This window comes from Manis pentadactyla, chromosome 10 (genome assembly GCF_030020395.1).
Source record: "Manis pentadactyla isolate mManPen7 chromosome 10, mManPen7.hap1, whole genome shotgun sequence".
Taxonomy (NCBI): domain Eukaryota; kingdom Metazoa; phylum Chordata; class Mammalia; order Pholidota; family Manidae; genus Manis; species Manis pentadactyla.
In genome coordinates, this window is record NC_080028.1 from 76,363,339 (window position 1) to 76,376,246 (window position 12,908).

The 12,908-nt window shown below is 42.9% G+C and overlaps 1 protein-coding gene across 8 annotated transcripts in view; it reads left to right on the plus strand.

Annotated features, from left to right (window-relative positions):
- DNAH3 (dynein axonemal heavy chain 3) overlaps positions 1 to 11,596 on the plus strand; it is a 197,738-nt gene extending 186,142 nt beyond the window's left edge. For 7 of the 8 annotated variants that reach the window (XM_036899295.2, XM_057487004.1, XM_036899327.2 and 4 more), the window contains 7 exons: positions 530 to 646; positions 3,772 to 3,926; positions 4,590 to 4,757; positions 6,289 to 6,431; positions 8,741 to 8,945; positions 9,643 to 9,780; positions 11,191 to 11,596. In XM_036899295.2, coding sequence (XP_036755190.2) covers positions 530 to 646; positions 3,772 to 3,926; positions 4,590 to 4,757; positions 6,289 to 6,431; positions 8,741 to 8,945; positions 9,643 to 9,780; positions 11,191 to 11,544 — 1,280 coding nt within the window. In that variant the 3' untranslated portion in view covers positions 11,545 to 11,596. Of the gene's footprint in view, positions 1 to 529; positions 647 to 3,771; positions 3,927 to 4,589; positions 4,758 to 6,288; positions 6,432 to 8,740; positions 8,946 to 9,642; positions 9,781 to 11,190 lie in introns of those variants that run through there. The other variant, XR_005027501.2, reaches the window with a different exon arrangement.
- Positions 11,597 to 12,908: the final 1,312 nt, after the last annotated feature.

Sequence of the window (12,908 nt, forward strand, 5' to 3'; positions counted from 1 at the left end):
TGTCTTATACTAGTCCCAGTTCCACATTTATGTAACTTTCCAAATCCCACTGGGCATTTATCGTTATGTCCTTGAAAATTCAAGTGGTAGCTTCTTCAAGGCTGGCCCTCCAATTCTCTCATGAGCATGAGGAGGACAGTTCTCAAAGCTTTCCTAGTTCTGTTGCCCATTATAGATACTGCTTGCTCTCTGGCTATGCTTTAGTGTTATTTATGGAGCTCTGTGCATTTACAGTATTCCAACCAGGGTAAATAATTCTCATTCACAAATCCCAGCATTTTAACATCTTCCTTAAAAAAATGAAGTGATCCATAAGGAAATTGATTTTAGAATGGATGTTTTCTGAGGCAGAATGGCTCCCATGTCGGCAGTAAAATGTCAAGGCTAATAATTGGTCTGGTGCTTGATATTCATGGGGCTGAAAGAGGCTCTTGATCCATAATGATGCTTAACTCCACCTGCTCGATCTCTGAGTTGAAATTAAGAGCTCTTGGCACTTAAGCCTCTAATTCTTCTCTGCCTTATGCAGGTTGGAATATTCCTTATGAATTCAATGAATCGGACCTGAGGATTAGTATGCGGCAGATCCAGATGTTTCTGAATGACTATAAAGAGGTGCCATTTGATGCTCTGACCTACCTAACAGGTATTTATATGAGGAGGCTTTGCAGCTGTAAACCTCCAGTATCTTGCTCCTCCCTCCTGCTCTTCTGCTCCCATCTCCGTTCATATATTTACTCACTCATTGTTCTTTCAGCAAACACTGAGCTCTTACTGATGCTGTTCACCATCTGGGTATTGTAAAACAAAAACAAGAAAACTAAGGCACAGTCCCTACCCACAAAGGGTTCACAGTCTTAAAAGGGAGAAAAATATAAAGAAAGAAATGATGATAGAGTGATAAGTTCGACAAGAGAAACATGTATAAAGTAGAAAGGTGGCATAATGATTAAATCTCAGTGGTGGAGGATGATCATAAAAGATGGTTTTTGAGAGTTGAGTAGGAGTTTTACAAGTGGAAGAAGAAAGTGGGTAGGTGGTGGGAAGGAGGAATGACAGCATTCTCCTCAGAGGTACCCTCAGGTGAAATGGCACTTGCTGTTTTGTATTAAAGCAATCCATCAGCAACCTTTTATTTGTCACCGAAATATTCAAGAGTGTAATATGGAAACATGTAAACGAATAATATTTTATTGCTGTCCTCAGGTATGGAATACCAATGCCAAAGGTCAAAATGCTGCTCAACAGAAAAACCTGGGCATTTTCAAGATCACACACAAGTTCCTTCCTCAGCTTCATGTTAAGGAGTTTGTCTGGATCCTTCCCCAGTCATAAATCAGGCACTTTGTATACACATTGAATCTTCACAGCAATCCTATGAGCTTCATGTTAATGACCCCATTTTACAACTGACAATACTGAGACTTCAGAGCAATGGTTCTCAATCAAGGACTATTTTATCCCACAGGGGACATTTGGCAATGTCTGGAGACATTTTTGGCTGTAATAAGTCAATGGAGGTGCTGCTGGGTACAGGCCAGGGATTCTGCTAAATGTCCTACAGCGCAAGGAAGAGCCCCCACAGCACAAGGCTATCCAGTTCCGTATGTGAATGGTGCTAAAATTTAGAAATCCTGCTCTGGAGTGATTAAGTTCAGTTGTAAAACATCACACAGACCTTACCTCAACACAGCATCTCCTAAAACAAAACCCCACATGACGCACTCAACATAAATTCAGTGGATCTTAGTTTGGTGAAAGAACTTGTCCAAAGAATGTATATTCCTGTAATTCCAGAAGTACATCCCTGAGCTCCTCTTCAGACCACAGAATGAGTACATAATTGCCCTGGCATATGGTCTTAGTACTGGTGTACCAAGATAGTCACTTTCCAGATGTACCAGGCAGAATAGACTAGCTAGACTGAGATAACAAACAATCTCCCCATCTCAAGGGTATAAGATATCAGAGGCCCATTTCTTGCCCACTCTACATGTCCTTTGTGAATCGTCAAGGGTCTCTGCTCACGATGATTATCTATCAGAGGCCTGGTTAGCAAAGGTTCCACCAACTTTTGATGTCACCATCTCAGCATGGACTTGGGTTGCTACTGCCACACAGATAGCACTAAAGGGCTCATGCCAGGAATTAAGTGCATAAGGACTTGTCACCCAGCCCCACCCTACTGCAAGGGGCCCAGAGAAGGGTAACCTTTCTATGTGTCCTGAAGGAAAGAAGATCAGATACAGATGGTCATTAGAATTCTGTACTGATGCTAACTGAAGAGATAAGTCTTGTTTGGACAGCCAAAATCAAAACATTCTACATCTGGTGTCCCAGCCCTATGGCAGGGACAGGGGAGAATTTAGAAGAGATATAAGACACATCTCGTCCCTGTAGGAACCTGTGCTCTGGCTACAAAGAGTAGACATATAAATAGCTATAAAGAAACACATTTTCCTTCATAAACACAAGATTCAGGGCCCACAAGGATCTCCCCTGAAGGAGAATTTGCTGATGAGGGAGTGGTGGCAGGACCTTGCACCACAACTCTGTGCCTGGCATTTACCTTTACTTGGGGTCCCTCTTGGGTACCCTCCAGCACTGCCACACTAACTTCAGGAGGGACCACTCTTCCTTTAATATTGTGGTTCTAGTGCTGTCATAAACCTCCTTATAGCCGGGACAGCTGTAATGTTCAAACTGAACTTTGCTGAGGACCTAAAAAAGTCAACAGAGAGAGCTTCAGAATCTTGATGCTGTAGTTTAAGGTAAACCAGCTTCTGCGGAGCTCAAGTTACTCAGTAGGTATGAGCTTCCTCTAAGATGCTTACTTCTCCCTTAATGAGCCGCCTGGATCCTCCTCTTAGATATTTATACCCCTCCAAGGCAGACAGAAGCTGAGGCCTCCTGCCCCCAACTTGGATCATACTTCCTGTTTCTTATATGCAGACTTGCCTCTTCCAGGAATGGTTAGAATTGGAAATGAGCCCATCCTTCAGGAGAGCCCTTGTATTCACACACAGATGTATCTCCTCCTTGCAGACAAGTGTGTTGTCTCCAACTACCAAATACCAAGTGGCACCCAAACACAGTGGAATCTGGACCAGCTATAATATGTGTCCTGGGGTTGGTGACATGGACTTGATGTCCTCTCCAAAGAAACACTAAGTATAGAAATCTAAGTGTAGACCTGAGTCTCAGAGAATGGTGTTAATGATGGGGGTGGGGTTTCCCAAGGCAGTGTATATAGGATAATCTCAATTTTCTAAAATATATGTCTTTTCAATGGCTATAATTAACTGAATTCTTGCTGTATGCTAAGCACTGTGCTAAATGCTTTATAAGCATCATTAACACAACCTTGTAAGATGGTGATGAGAAAGTGCTATTAAGTGGCAGAGCTGGGTTTGGAACCCAGGACTAAACCACCTTTCTGTAATGCCTTTCCCATATATATGTATGCACATATACACCAAAAACTGTCTGGAAGATACCTAAATGTTAATAGTTACCATTGGTGGAATTATTGGGTGATTGTAATATTTTTCTTTCAGTTTCTTATTTCCTAGTTTTTCATATGGTGTGCATGTATTCTTTTTTAGCAACCATAATACCAAAAAAGCCTGGTCTCACCCTAAGCTGAGTGTGGTTTCAGCAACCTGTATCTCAGCAGAGCTCCTTGGCTGGGAGAATCCTTGTTTTAGATTAATGACCAAGTTCATTATGACCTTCCCTGGGTTAACTTCTTCCTCTGTTGGTTGTCTCCAGGGGAATGTAATTATGGAGGCAGAGTGACCGATGACAAAGACAGACGTCTCCTGCTGTCCCTTCTGTCCACATTCTACTGTAAGGAAATTGAGCAGGATCATTATTATCTCGCTCCTGGAGATACTTACTACATCCCTCCTCATGGCTCCTACCAGGTGAGCCTTGGGCCTCCTGAAGGGTCTGTAAACTACTTCAATATTCCAAAGCCTACAAGAGAAATATTATTACTATCTAACAAACACTTGGTATTTGGTAGACAAAGTCTTTCAAAATGTAGGCTCCATCTAAGCAGGAAGAGGAGAGGATGATTAAGGAGAAGTTTTGCTAGTAAATCAGCTGGAAATTGCTACTTCAAAACAAAGGTTCAGAGGGTGGCAAAAGGGGAGAGAGAGAGAGAAACTGGGTAGGAGAATGAGAAAGGGAAAAATAGAAGGAATCTGAAGGAAGGCTAGAAAGGGCTTACTTTTATTAAGCACCTGTTATATGCCAAGGCCCTATTCCTTTAAAGCCTCATTTATCCTCCTATTTACAGATTAGGAAACTGCGATTTCAGTGAATAGCTCAAGATTCCAGTTAGTTTGCAGTGGAGGTGCAGTCCAAACCCAGTAATGTGACTTCAAAGCTAGGACTACTAGAGGAGCTGGAAGCCAGGTGTGGGAGGCCCATTTGCCTTCATGCTCAATCCCCAGCAAACTGAGGAAGAGCTTAGAGTGTGTTCACTCAGTGTGTGTGTGCCTGCTTGTTGGTCTGGCCAAGCCCTGAATGATCTGTGGGACCCCAGGGAACCTGACTGTACCAACTGAAGATTTCCTCTCTAGTCCTATATCGAGTACCTCAGGAACCTCCCCATCACAGCCCATCCAGAAGTCTTCGGCCTCCATGAGAATGCTGACATTACCAAGGACAACCAGGAGACCAACCAGCTGTTTCAAGGGGTGCTGCTGACCCTCCCTAGACAGTCAGGAGGGAGTGGCAAATCCTCTCAGGTAACCAGGCTTGAAGAACTAATTCAGTTCCCCAAGCAATTTTCCATCTAGTGGCCAGGCAGGATTATGGGTGATAAACAAAAAGGAAGAAAAGCAGAGGCCTGAAAGCCCCTGACAGAAGGCATGAACACTCTGGCCTGACTGCTAAGAGTCTAAATACAGAGCCAGAAGAGCACCAGTGTTTCCAAAATGTTGGCTCTTCCTGTAAAACCTTCCTGATCCGTTGCTATGCCCACATATCATCTGTACTCTATTTACATAATATTTAAAACAATCTCTTTTGCTTAAAACATTTATTTTGAAAAGAGCCCATCAGTACCATAAATAGAAACCCAGTATCATTTCCATAAAATCATGAGAAGCCACAAAAAGAAAATGAAAGCTAAATGGTTTTTAGGTTCTTCCCAGATGATGTCGTTGAGGACATGCTGGCTTCTCATGAAAAGGGGGAAGATCAGCAAGTGTGATGGTGTTTAATTAGCACTGACCTGAGACTCTCTCCTTGAGAGGAATGAAAAGAGAAAGGTGGCCGAAATTTGAAAAAAGAGTGACTTTCTCACCATGTGATTCAATATTATTTTCTCCATGTCCTGGAAACACCTAGAATCATTTTGGGTGCCCTCAAGGTCAGTCCACGCTTTGCGAAGTGCAGACCCCATCCACCTCCTCCTCAGTTACAGATGAGGGAGAAACAAGTCCAGCGAGAGGAAGTGATCCCCTTCCAGGCATTCCGCTTCTCCTCCAGACCCACCATCTCCTGACTTCGCCACAGCCTCTTTTCTCCCATCCTTCTCCACCTTCTGAGCTACACCATGTTTCACCCCCCAATTCCAGAGGCAGATTTTACTTTTGGTTTCCTGATCCAGTTCATAGTGCTAAGTGGTAGTAGGTGTGAGGATAAGGCAGCCTGCTTGGTGTGTCTGTTTATGGTGGGAATTCCCCTCACAGTGGGAAGAGGGAAAGAAGTGTCGGTTCTAGCCTGCTGGGTCCATAGGTCCCACACTTAAGTCCTACGCCTCCTTGTTCCTCTGTGCCTGTCCCCTCCCTATTTGGCTAAGCCCACTGCCTTGGGTTATTGCCTTAATAAGTGCTAAGGAATGGCCTACCACTTTCCCAGGTATTCATGTCTTTGGCAAAAATCTCACCTACACGAAGAACTGGTCCTCAGGGGCCGGCTGTGAGAACTGGGGGAGAGATTCTTCCAGGGGTAACCTTGAAGACAGGAGGAGTTCTGTAGGGTTCAGCACTGCCCTGAGGCTGCCTGGCCCTCAGGCCCTGCTCTCTGTGTGAGGACAAGGCTCTCAGTGCTCAGCTTTTTCACCTTCCAGGCCAGGAGGTAGTATCGTCCTGAAGGCTAGTGGGGGATGGGTATCCTCCTTCGCCCCAGGCATAAGCAGCTTCTGTGGAGAGCTTCAGCAAGGTCCTACAGACTATGTTTAAAAACACAAATGCTCACTGCCTCAGGTTTACCCAAAGCCACAGCCCCAGGGCCTTTGTTTCTCATTCATCTCTCCCCTGCCTGCACTTTAAGGAAGTGGTTGAAGAGCTGGCCCAGGACATCCTCTCCAAGCTTCCCAACGAATTCGACCTGGAAGTGATTGTGAAGTTATACCCTGTGGTGTACGAGGAATCCATGAACACAGTCCTAAGGCAGGAGCTCATCAGATTCAACAGGTGGGCCAGTGGTCTTACTCAGATCCTGGGGTTTGGAGTGTGAGCTGTAGGATCTAATGGGCAGTAACTGAGATGAACATTTAATAAGGGTTGCTGTGCAGAGGAAGTAGTTTATCCCACCCACAGAGAAGGCTATAAATAGGGCCACCCCAGCATGCCTTGGCCCAGGGTTAAATCATTCCTTCTGTTCATTCTCTCCTATTCATTCAGGTGACACCTATAAAGTCGGGTTAAATCCAATACCAAGCACTGGCTAATAGTAAAAGTAATCTCTAGAGCCACTTTTATTGAGATGTTAGTGCCAGATATGGCTCTAAGCACCATGTATGTTTGCATTCAAAACACACAATAGTCATTTGAAATATGCACAGTTAGTAATCTCTCTACCACCATTTTATAGATAAGGAAACTGAGACTCAGAAGGGTTAACTAACTTGCTCAAGGTCACATAGTCATTCAGTGGCTGAACTGAGTTTGAATCCAGGCTGTCTGACTCCAGAGTCCATGTGCTTAGCCAATATGTGAAATCAGGGTAAACAGAGAAAGAGGAGAAAAGTTCATACCCTTGCCTCCACCACAGAGGTAGGGAAAGAGTGCTATGGGCTGGCCATGGGGCTAAGGGTCTCTGGCCTTCTATTCTCGTCCCTTTTCACTTCCCCAGTTACTACAGCACAGAGCCCAGTGGATCAGCTTGATTTCACTTCTGAGTAGTCAAAACTGAAAGAGTTCCCAAAGACCATCTAGGCCAGGTGGGGGAAACTCATCACTTCTGCCTCCAAGCCCAAGGCTCTTACTGCTCCAGATTCTCCATGTGCTACTGTTTCCATTTTGCTGGATTGGTCATCGTTCAGTTTTAGGACAGCCCTAACTCTGAAGGACTAGGGAACTGGAAGAATGTCATCTGAGAATTTCTTGGCTTACCCCCAGTGTTAGGGTTCCTCTCTAGAGTCAGTAGGCAGTTGGCCTTATGGGGAACAAAGAAAAGCATGGGGTGTGAGCTAAGGATGCAGTACCCTTGGCCTGATGGGTTGTGGTCCTCACTCCTCTAGGTGCCAGGCCTAAGAGCTTCTCTCCTTTGCCTCTCATTCTCTCCTAAGGTCATTGGAGCTCTTCCTTGATGGTTACAGGGGTCTTCACTAGTCTTTATCACTGGCTATACAACATTGTAATACAGGAGAACAGGGTAACAGCAATCGTATTTTCCAGTGATGGTTAGGATTAATTGCATTGGTCCTACTCTAACACTCTTCCCCACAACCTTTTATTTTTGCTTGTTCACCTGGTGGTATGATAAGGTCAAAATGACTAGGTGACAGTTCAGCCTCCAATTCAGGGACACCATTTTGTGCCTTCTGGGGCAAATGTTTCCTCCTTGACTACTAAAGAATAGAAAGAAAATTTTTTGCAAAGTGGGTCTTCAGTTAGATGTAATAGTTAGAGGTCTGTAGTATAATCCTTCAGATGGTAGTCTTGTTCCTTTACTCTGCAGCCAAGCACATGCACCAAATGTCTGACCCTGAAATTCCTTTTGATATGAATATTTAGTGGTTACATATGCAGGAATCCCTTTCTTGCACTTGATAATTATTGTGTCCATTTGGCTGGGATTCCATTAATCTTTGGAGATGAGAAGCTCTCCCTCGGGGAAGATTCTTTGGCACTGTCAGGTGAATTCCCACTGGGCTTGGCTAGGCCTTATAACATAGAAGCCAGAGAGGTAGGTAGGTGGTCTTGGTATGTTCCAAGCTGCCCTTCAGCTGCCTTTTCTCAGCTGTGCACCTCATACTTTATAAAAGGAACAACGCCTTAAAACTGCATTACCCTTTGGCCCAGAAATTCTACTTTTAGTAAGAAAATCATTATAAATATCACAAAGATTGATATGGATGGATGTTCCTAGCCATGCTGTTTATAGTGACAACAACCTAGAAATAACATATTTCACCAATAGGGGAATAGTTGAATAAAACAGAACACCTTGTAGTCATTAAAAAGGACTATTTAGGTCTCTTTTGAATTGGAAAAATATCCCCTATATGCTAAGAGAGAAAAGCAGGTTATAAAAAATTAATACAGACTGCTCATAAAAAAATAATGTTTACATGTAGAAAAATCTAGAAACGCATCAAAATTATCTTTAGGTGGTGAGGTAACAAGTGACTTAATTTTTTCTTTTCTTTATAATTTTCTACCATGAATGTACATTAATTGACCTTTTAAAGGAATGGAAAAGTCAAAGACCTGGAGTTGGTATACTTGGGTAGAATGAGGCTGGAGAGCCTGGCTGAGCTGGCTTCTTTGTTCTGCAGGCTGACCAAAGTGGTTCGCAGCAGTCTCATCAACCTTGGCCGAGCCATCAAAGGGCAGGTCCTGATGTCCGCAGAGCTGGAGGATGTCTTCAATAGCATGCTTGTGGGTAAAGTGCCAGCCATGTGGATGGCCAAATCCTACCCATCGCTGAAGCCCCTAGGGGGCTATGTGACTGACCTGCTGGCCCGTCTGGCCTTCTTCCAGGTACCTGGGAGTCGGGGTAACTGGGTACCTGGCATTCTCTTTCAGGTGGAGAGGACATTCCAAAATGACAGATTAGAGGCAGAATAGGGCAGGCAGGTATGAAGGATCCTGGATTGAGCCTACCAAAAACAGTTCCCAGAGTTGAGGGTGGGAGGCAGACTTATCAAAATCCTGAGAAGAGTAGAGCCTATGGAGGTAGGGATAGGAACTAGAATAAATGTCACCAACTGGTGGCTCATGAGCCAAATTTGGCTGATAGATATATTTGGTTTGGCTCCCTGGTAATTAAAAAAATTTTAAGCTAGCATGTGAACATTGGGTTACTACACATATAAAATCAAATGTTTGTCCTGAAATAAAAAAAGGACCTGAAATGGCCTCCATTCCTGTGTGGCAACTATTGCTGGAGTATATAGTTGCTGCTTAGTTTAGACAAAGCATATATTCTCCACTAATACAGTCCCCACCATTCTCTATTGTATCTCAGACACCAGCTTGCACTTGTGCTTTTCTTAATGTGGAAATATATGCTTGTACTTTCATTTCATAAGTTGGAAAATATAAGAAAGACAAGAAGGCTGCCTTTCAAGAAAAATGAGGAAAAGCATATTTCTCAATGGGATTCATTTGTATTACCTGCCTTTGAATATCTTTGATGTGTTACTGATACTGAATTTTTATTTCTGTGGTTCTCCAGGAATGGATTGACAATGGGCCCCCTGTGGTCTTTTGGATCTCTGGATTCTACTTCACACAGTCTTTTTTGACGGGTGTCTCCCAGAATTATGCCCGCAAATACACCATCCCCATTGACCACATTGGATTCGAGTTTGAGGTGAGGGTGCTTTGGGTGAGGCCAGATCAAGGGGCCAAACAGAGAAAGCAATCTTGCATGTTTCCTTATGAGTCCAAACATTTGGCTGTCTTAAGGCCCAAATGCTCCTGAGGGTTGTACAAATGAAGTATTTAGCATGACTTGAAATAGCTCCAAAAATTATTTCCAACAGAATCAGAGGATTTCCAAAGCTTTGTCTCTGTATATAAAAAGAACTTTCCAGAGGAAAACTCTGCTATCATCATAACAAGAAAAATGAAAGCATCCTCCCATGATGTTTATTCAACATGGTGAATTCTTCATTTGGAAGAATGTTAATGGTCTTGGGTAGCCCTTTGCTTGGAGTTAAGTCAAAGGAATGGCTAATAGTCAAGTATCACGCTGCCCATATATGGAGAAAAAGAAGTATCATTTAGTCCAGAGGTCACAGACTGGTTGCCCTAGATCTTAGTTTATGAATGAACTTGATTTGATGGGTCTTTGAAGACAATGTTAAGCCAAAATCAATCTAATAAGATAAAATAACTGGGATAAAAATAGGAATATAGAGCCATCCTTTTTTTGATGTTGAAATGATTGTATACATAGAAATCCTTAAGAAACTCTAGAAACACACCGATAGGAATTAATAGAATTTGTAAGGTGACTGGCTACTGGTTATATATATGTATATAAATCAATAGCCTTTACCTATTCTAGCAATAAGTACTTATAAGTAGAAATGGGAAAAATAGTCCATTCACGGTAACAAAAATTTGAATGATTTAGTAGAATCATTCGAATTTGAATGATTTTAAATGGAGCTTCTGCTGATTCACCATAATCCCCACCACTCCTTATTTTCCTATACCTACGCTATGTTTTACGCTAACCTGAACTAATTAAAGTTTTCCACCTCTGAATCTAAACAGTGGTGTGCTGGAGCTGGCTTGTATCAACTCATTAGAGCCAGGTGGAGCTGGTCGTTAAATAGTTGATAGCCTGAAATTGATGGTGGTGTAGTCTTTATACCCCAGAAACTGATAAAAACTAAAAATCAATACTTTGTTTCTCCCCTTGGGAACTGTTTAACTAGCATGCATCTGAGTTTACTACCTCACTTTGTAGCTCCAAGTCCAGGAAGGAGAAGAATTGTACAAGGTCCTTAAGCTTGTTACAATTAATGAGGCCTCCTGACTTATACTGTAGTGTATTCTTTATGCCCACCATATATAAGGTCAGCATGCTGATTAGGAATCAGACCTGGATCATGTATGGCATGCAGGAATATTATCACAGAAGCCCCAATATCTTGGGAGATGCACCTTGGGAAAGGCAGACATTGTAGCTGGATTGCACTCTTCCAATCTCTTTAGGCTGCCCCATTGAGGAAGATTGCAGGTAGCAGAATGCTAGCTTCTTCTCTTCCAGGTAACAACACAAGAAAGAGTCATGGAGCATAACCCAGAAGATGGGGCCTACATAAAAGGACTCTTCTTAGAAGGTGCCCGTTGGGACAGGAAAACAATGCAGATCGGGGAGTCTCTCCCCAAAATCCTCTATGACCCACTGCCCATCATTCAGCTGAAACCTGGGGAAAGTGCCATGTTTCTTCATGAGAACATTTATGTGTGTCCAGTCTACAAAACAAGTGCTCGGAGAGGCATCCTATCCACCACAGGCCACTCCACTAACTACGTCCTCTCCATTGAACTCCCGACAGACAGGCCCCAGAAACACTGGATAAACCGAGGGGTAGCCTCTCTGTGCCAGCTGGATAACTGATGGCCTCTGTCTCAACACAGAAAATAAAAAGGCATTTCATTCTTGACTACAACCTAGCTTTCCTTTCATGAGAATCACATGGTATGACGAGGATGGTGACAGTTATATTAATAAAACACTTGCTATGAGCCAGGTATTTCAGAGCAGTCCTAAAGTAGGTTTTTATTATCCTCATTTTATGGCTGCAGAAATCATTATACAGATAAAGTACATAATATCCCCCAAATCAGCTACTAAAATACTGGAGCCTACATTTGAACACAGGCAGTGGGACTCCAGCCTAGACTGTTAGCCTTTTGGCTAAGCTCCCTCCTGGTTATTTTTTCCAGTTATTTTGCTATAACTGTCACTGAATTTTGTTTCTTGCTTAGTCTGTCCATATGGGCTAACATCAGGGCCTCTCAGAGGTTCCAAGCAGCTTAGGCCACTTATTTTTTTAAGGCTCTTTATGTATTTAAAATGTACTTCTCACAATCTCACTCACTAGGCATTATCATTTTCTCCATTTTAGAGATGTGGAAACAGAGGCTTAGAAAAGCAACCAACCCTAGGTTTCACAGCTTGTCAATAGTAGAACTGGGACCCATATGCTTCTCTACTAGCCTGCAACAGATGGGTGGAAATTCCAGGAAGGAGACATGAGAGAACCAATATTTGTTGCATGCCTACTGTATGTGATGGGTTGTGACTGGGCCTTTAATGATCTTCCTTCGCCTGTGTGGTGCGTATGATTGTCCCTCCCTCCGGAGGTTCAGGGAGATTGTGACTTGCCTTTGATCGCCCAGCTCTTTCATAGTGTGCAGCCAGGTTTTGAAAACAGGTCTGTCTGGCTCTAGAATCCATGTATTTTTCACTGCCACATGTCTCCCAGTTGAGGATTTGGCTGCATTGTGATGTATAATCTTAAGAGATGTAGCTCTAACAATCAAGTCCATAAAATTTCTAGTTTAATCTTTCCACATTGATAGATAGTAACTGCACTACAAGGATGAGGATTTGATAATGTGGGAAACTGTTGAACCACTGTGTTGCACATTTGAAACCAACATAAGATGTGTATCAACAATATTTCAATTTTAAAAAAATTCCAGTTTGCCAGTGTCTCCCTAGGGCCAGCAGGAAGGGAAACCTGATGGGGATAAAAATCAAATTATTGACCTATTACTTCTCAACTAATGGTCTTATGCAGCTCTTTGGCTCTAAGTGGCTTCTTTTAGAGCATTCCGTTGGTCATAGTTGAACAAAGACATAAGGCTGTTTGAGAGTACTAATGCCCTGTCAAGCTTCTCTGCTCCTTCACTAGAAGAAATGTTCTTATTTAGGGTCTTTGACTTTTTTCCTGAGTGAGGAAGCTTCTGAGAACC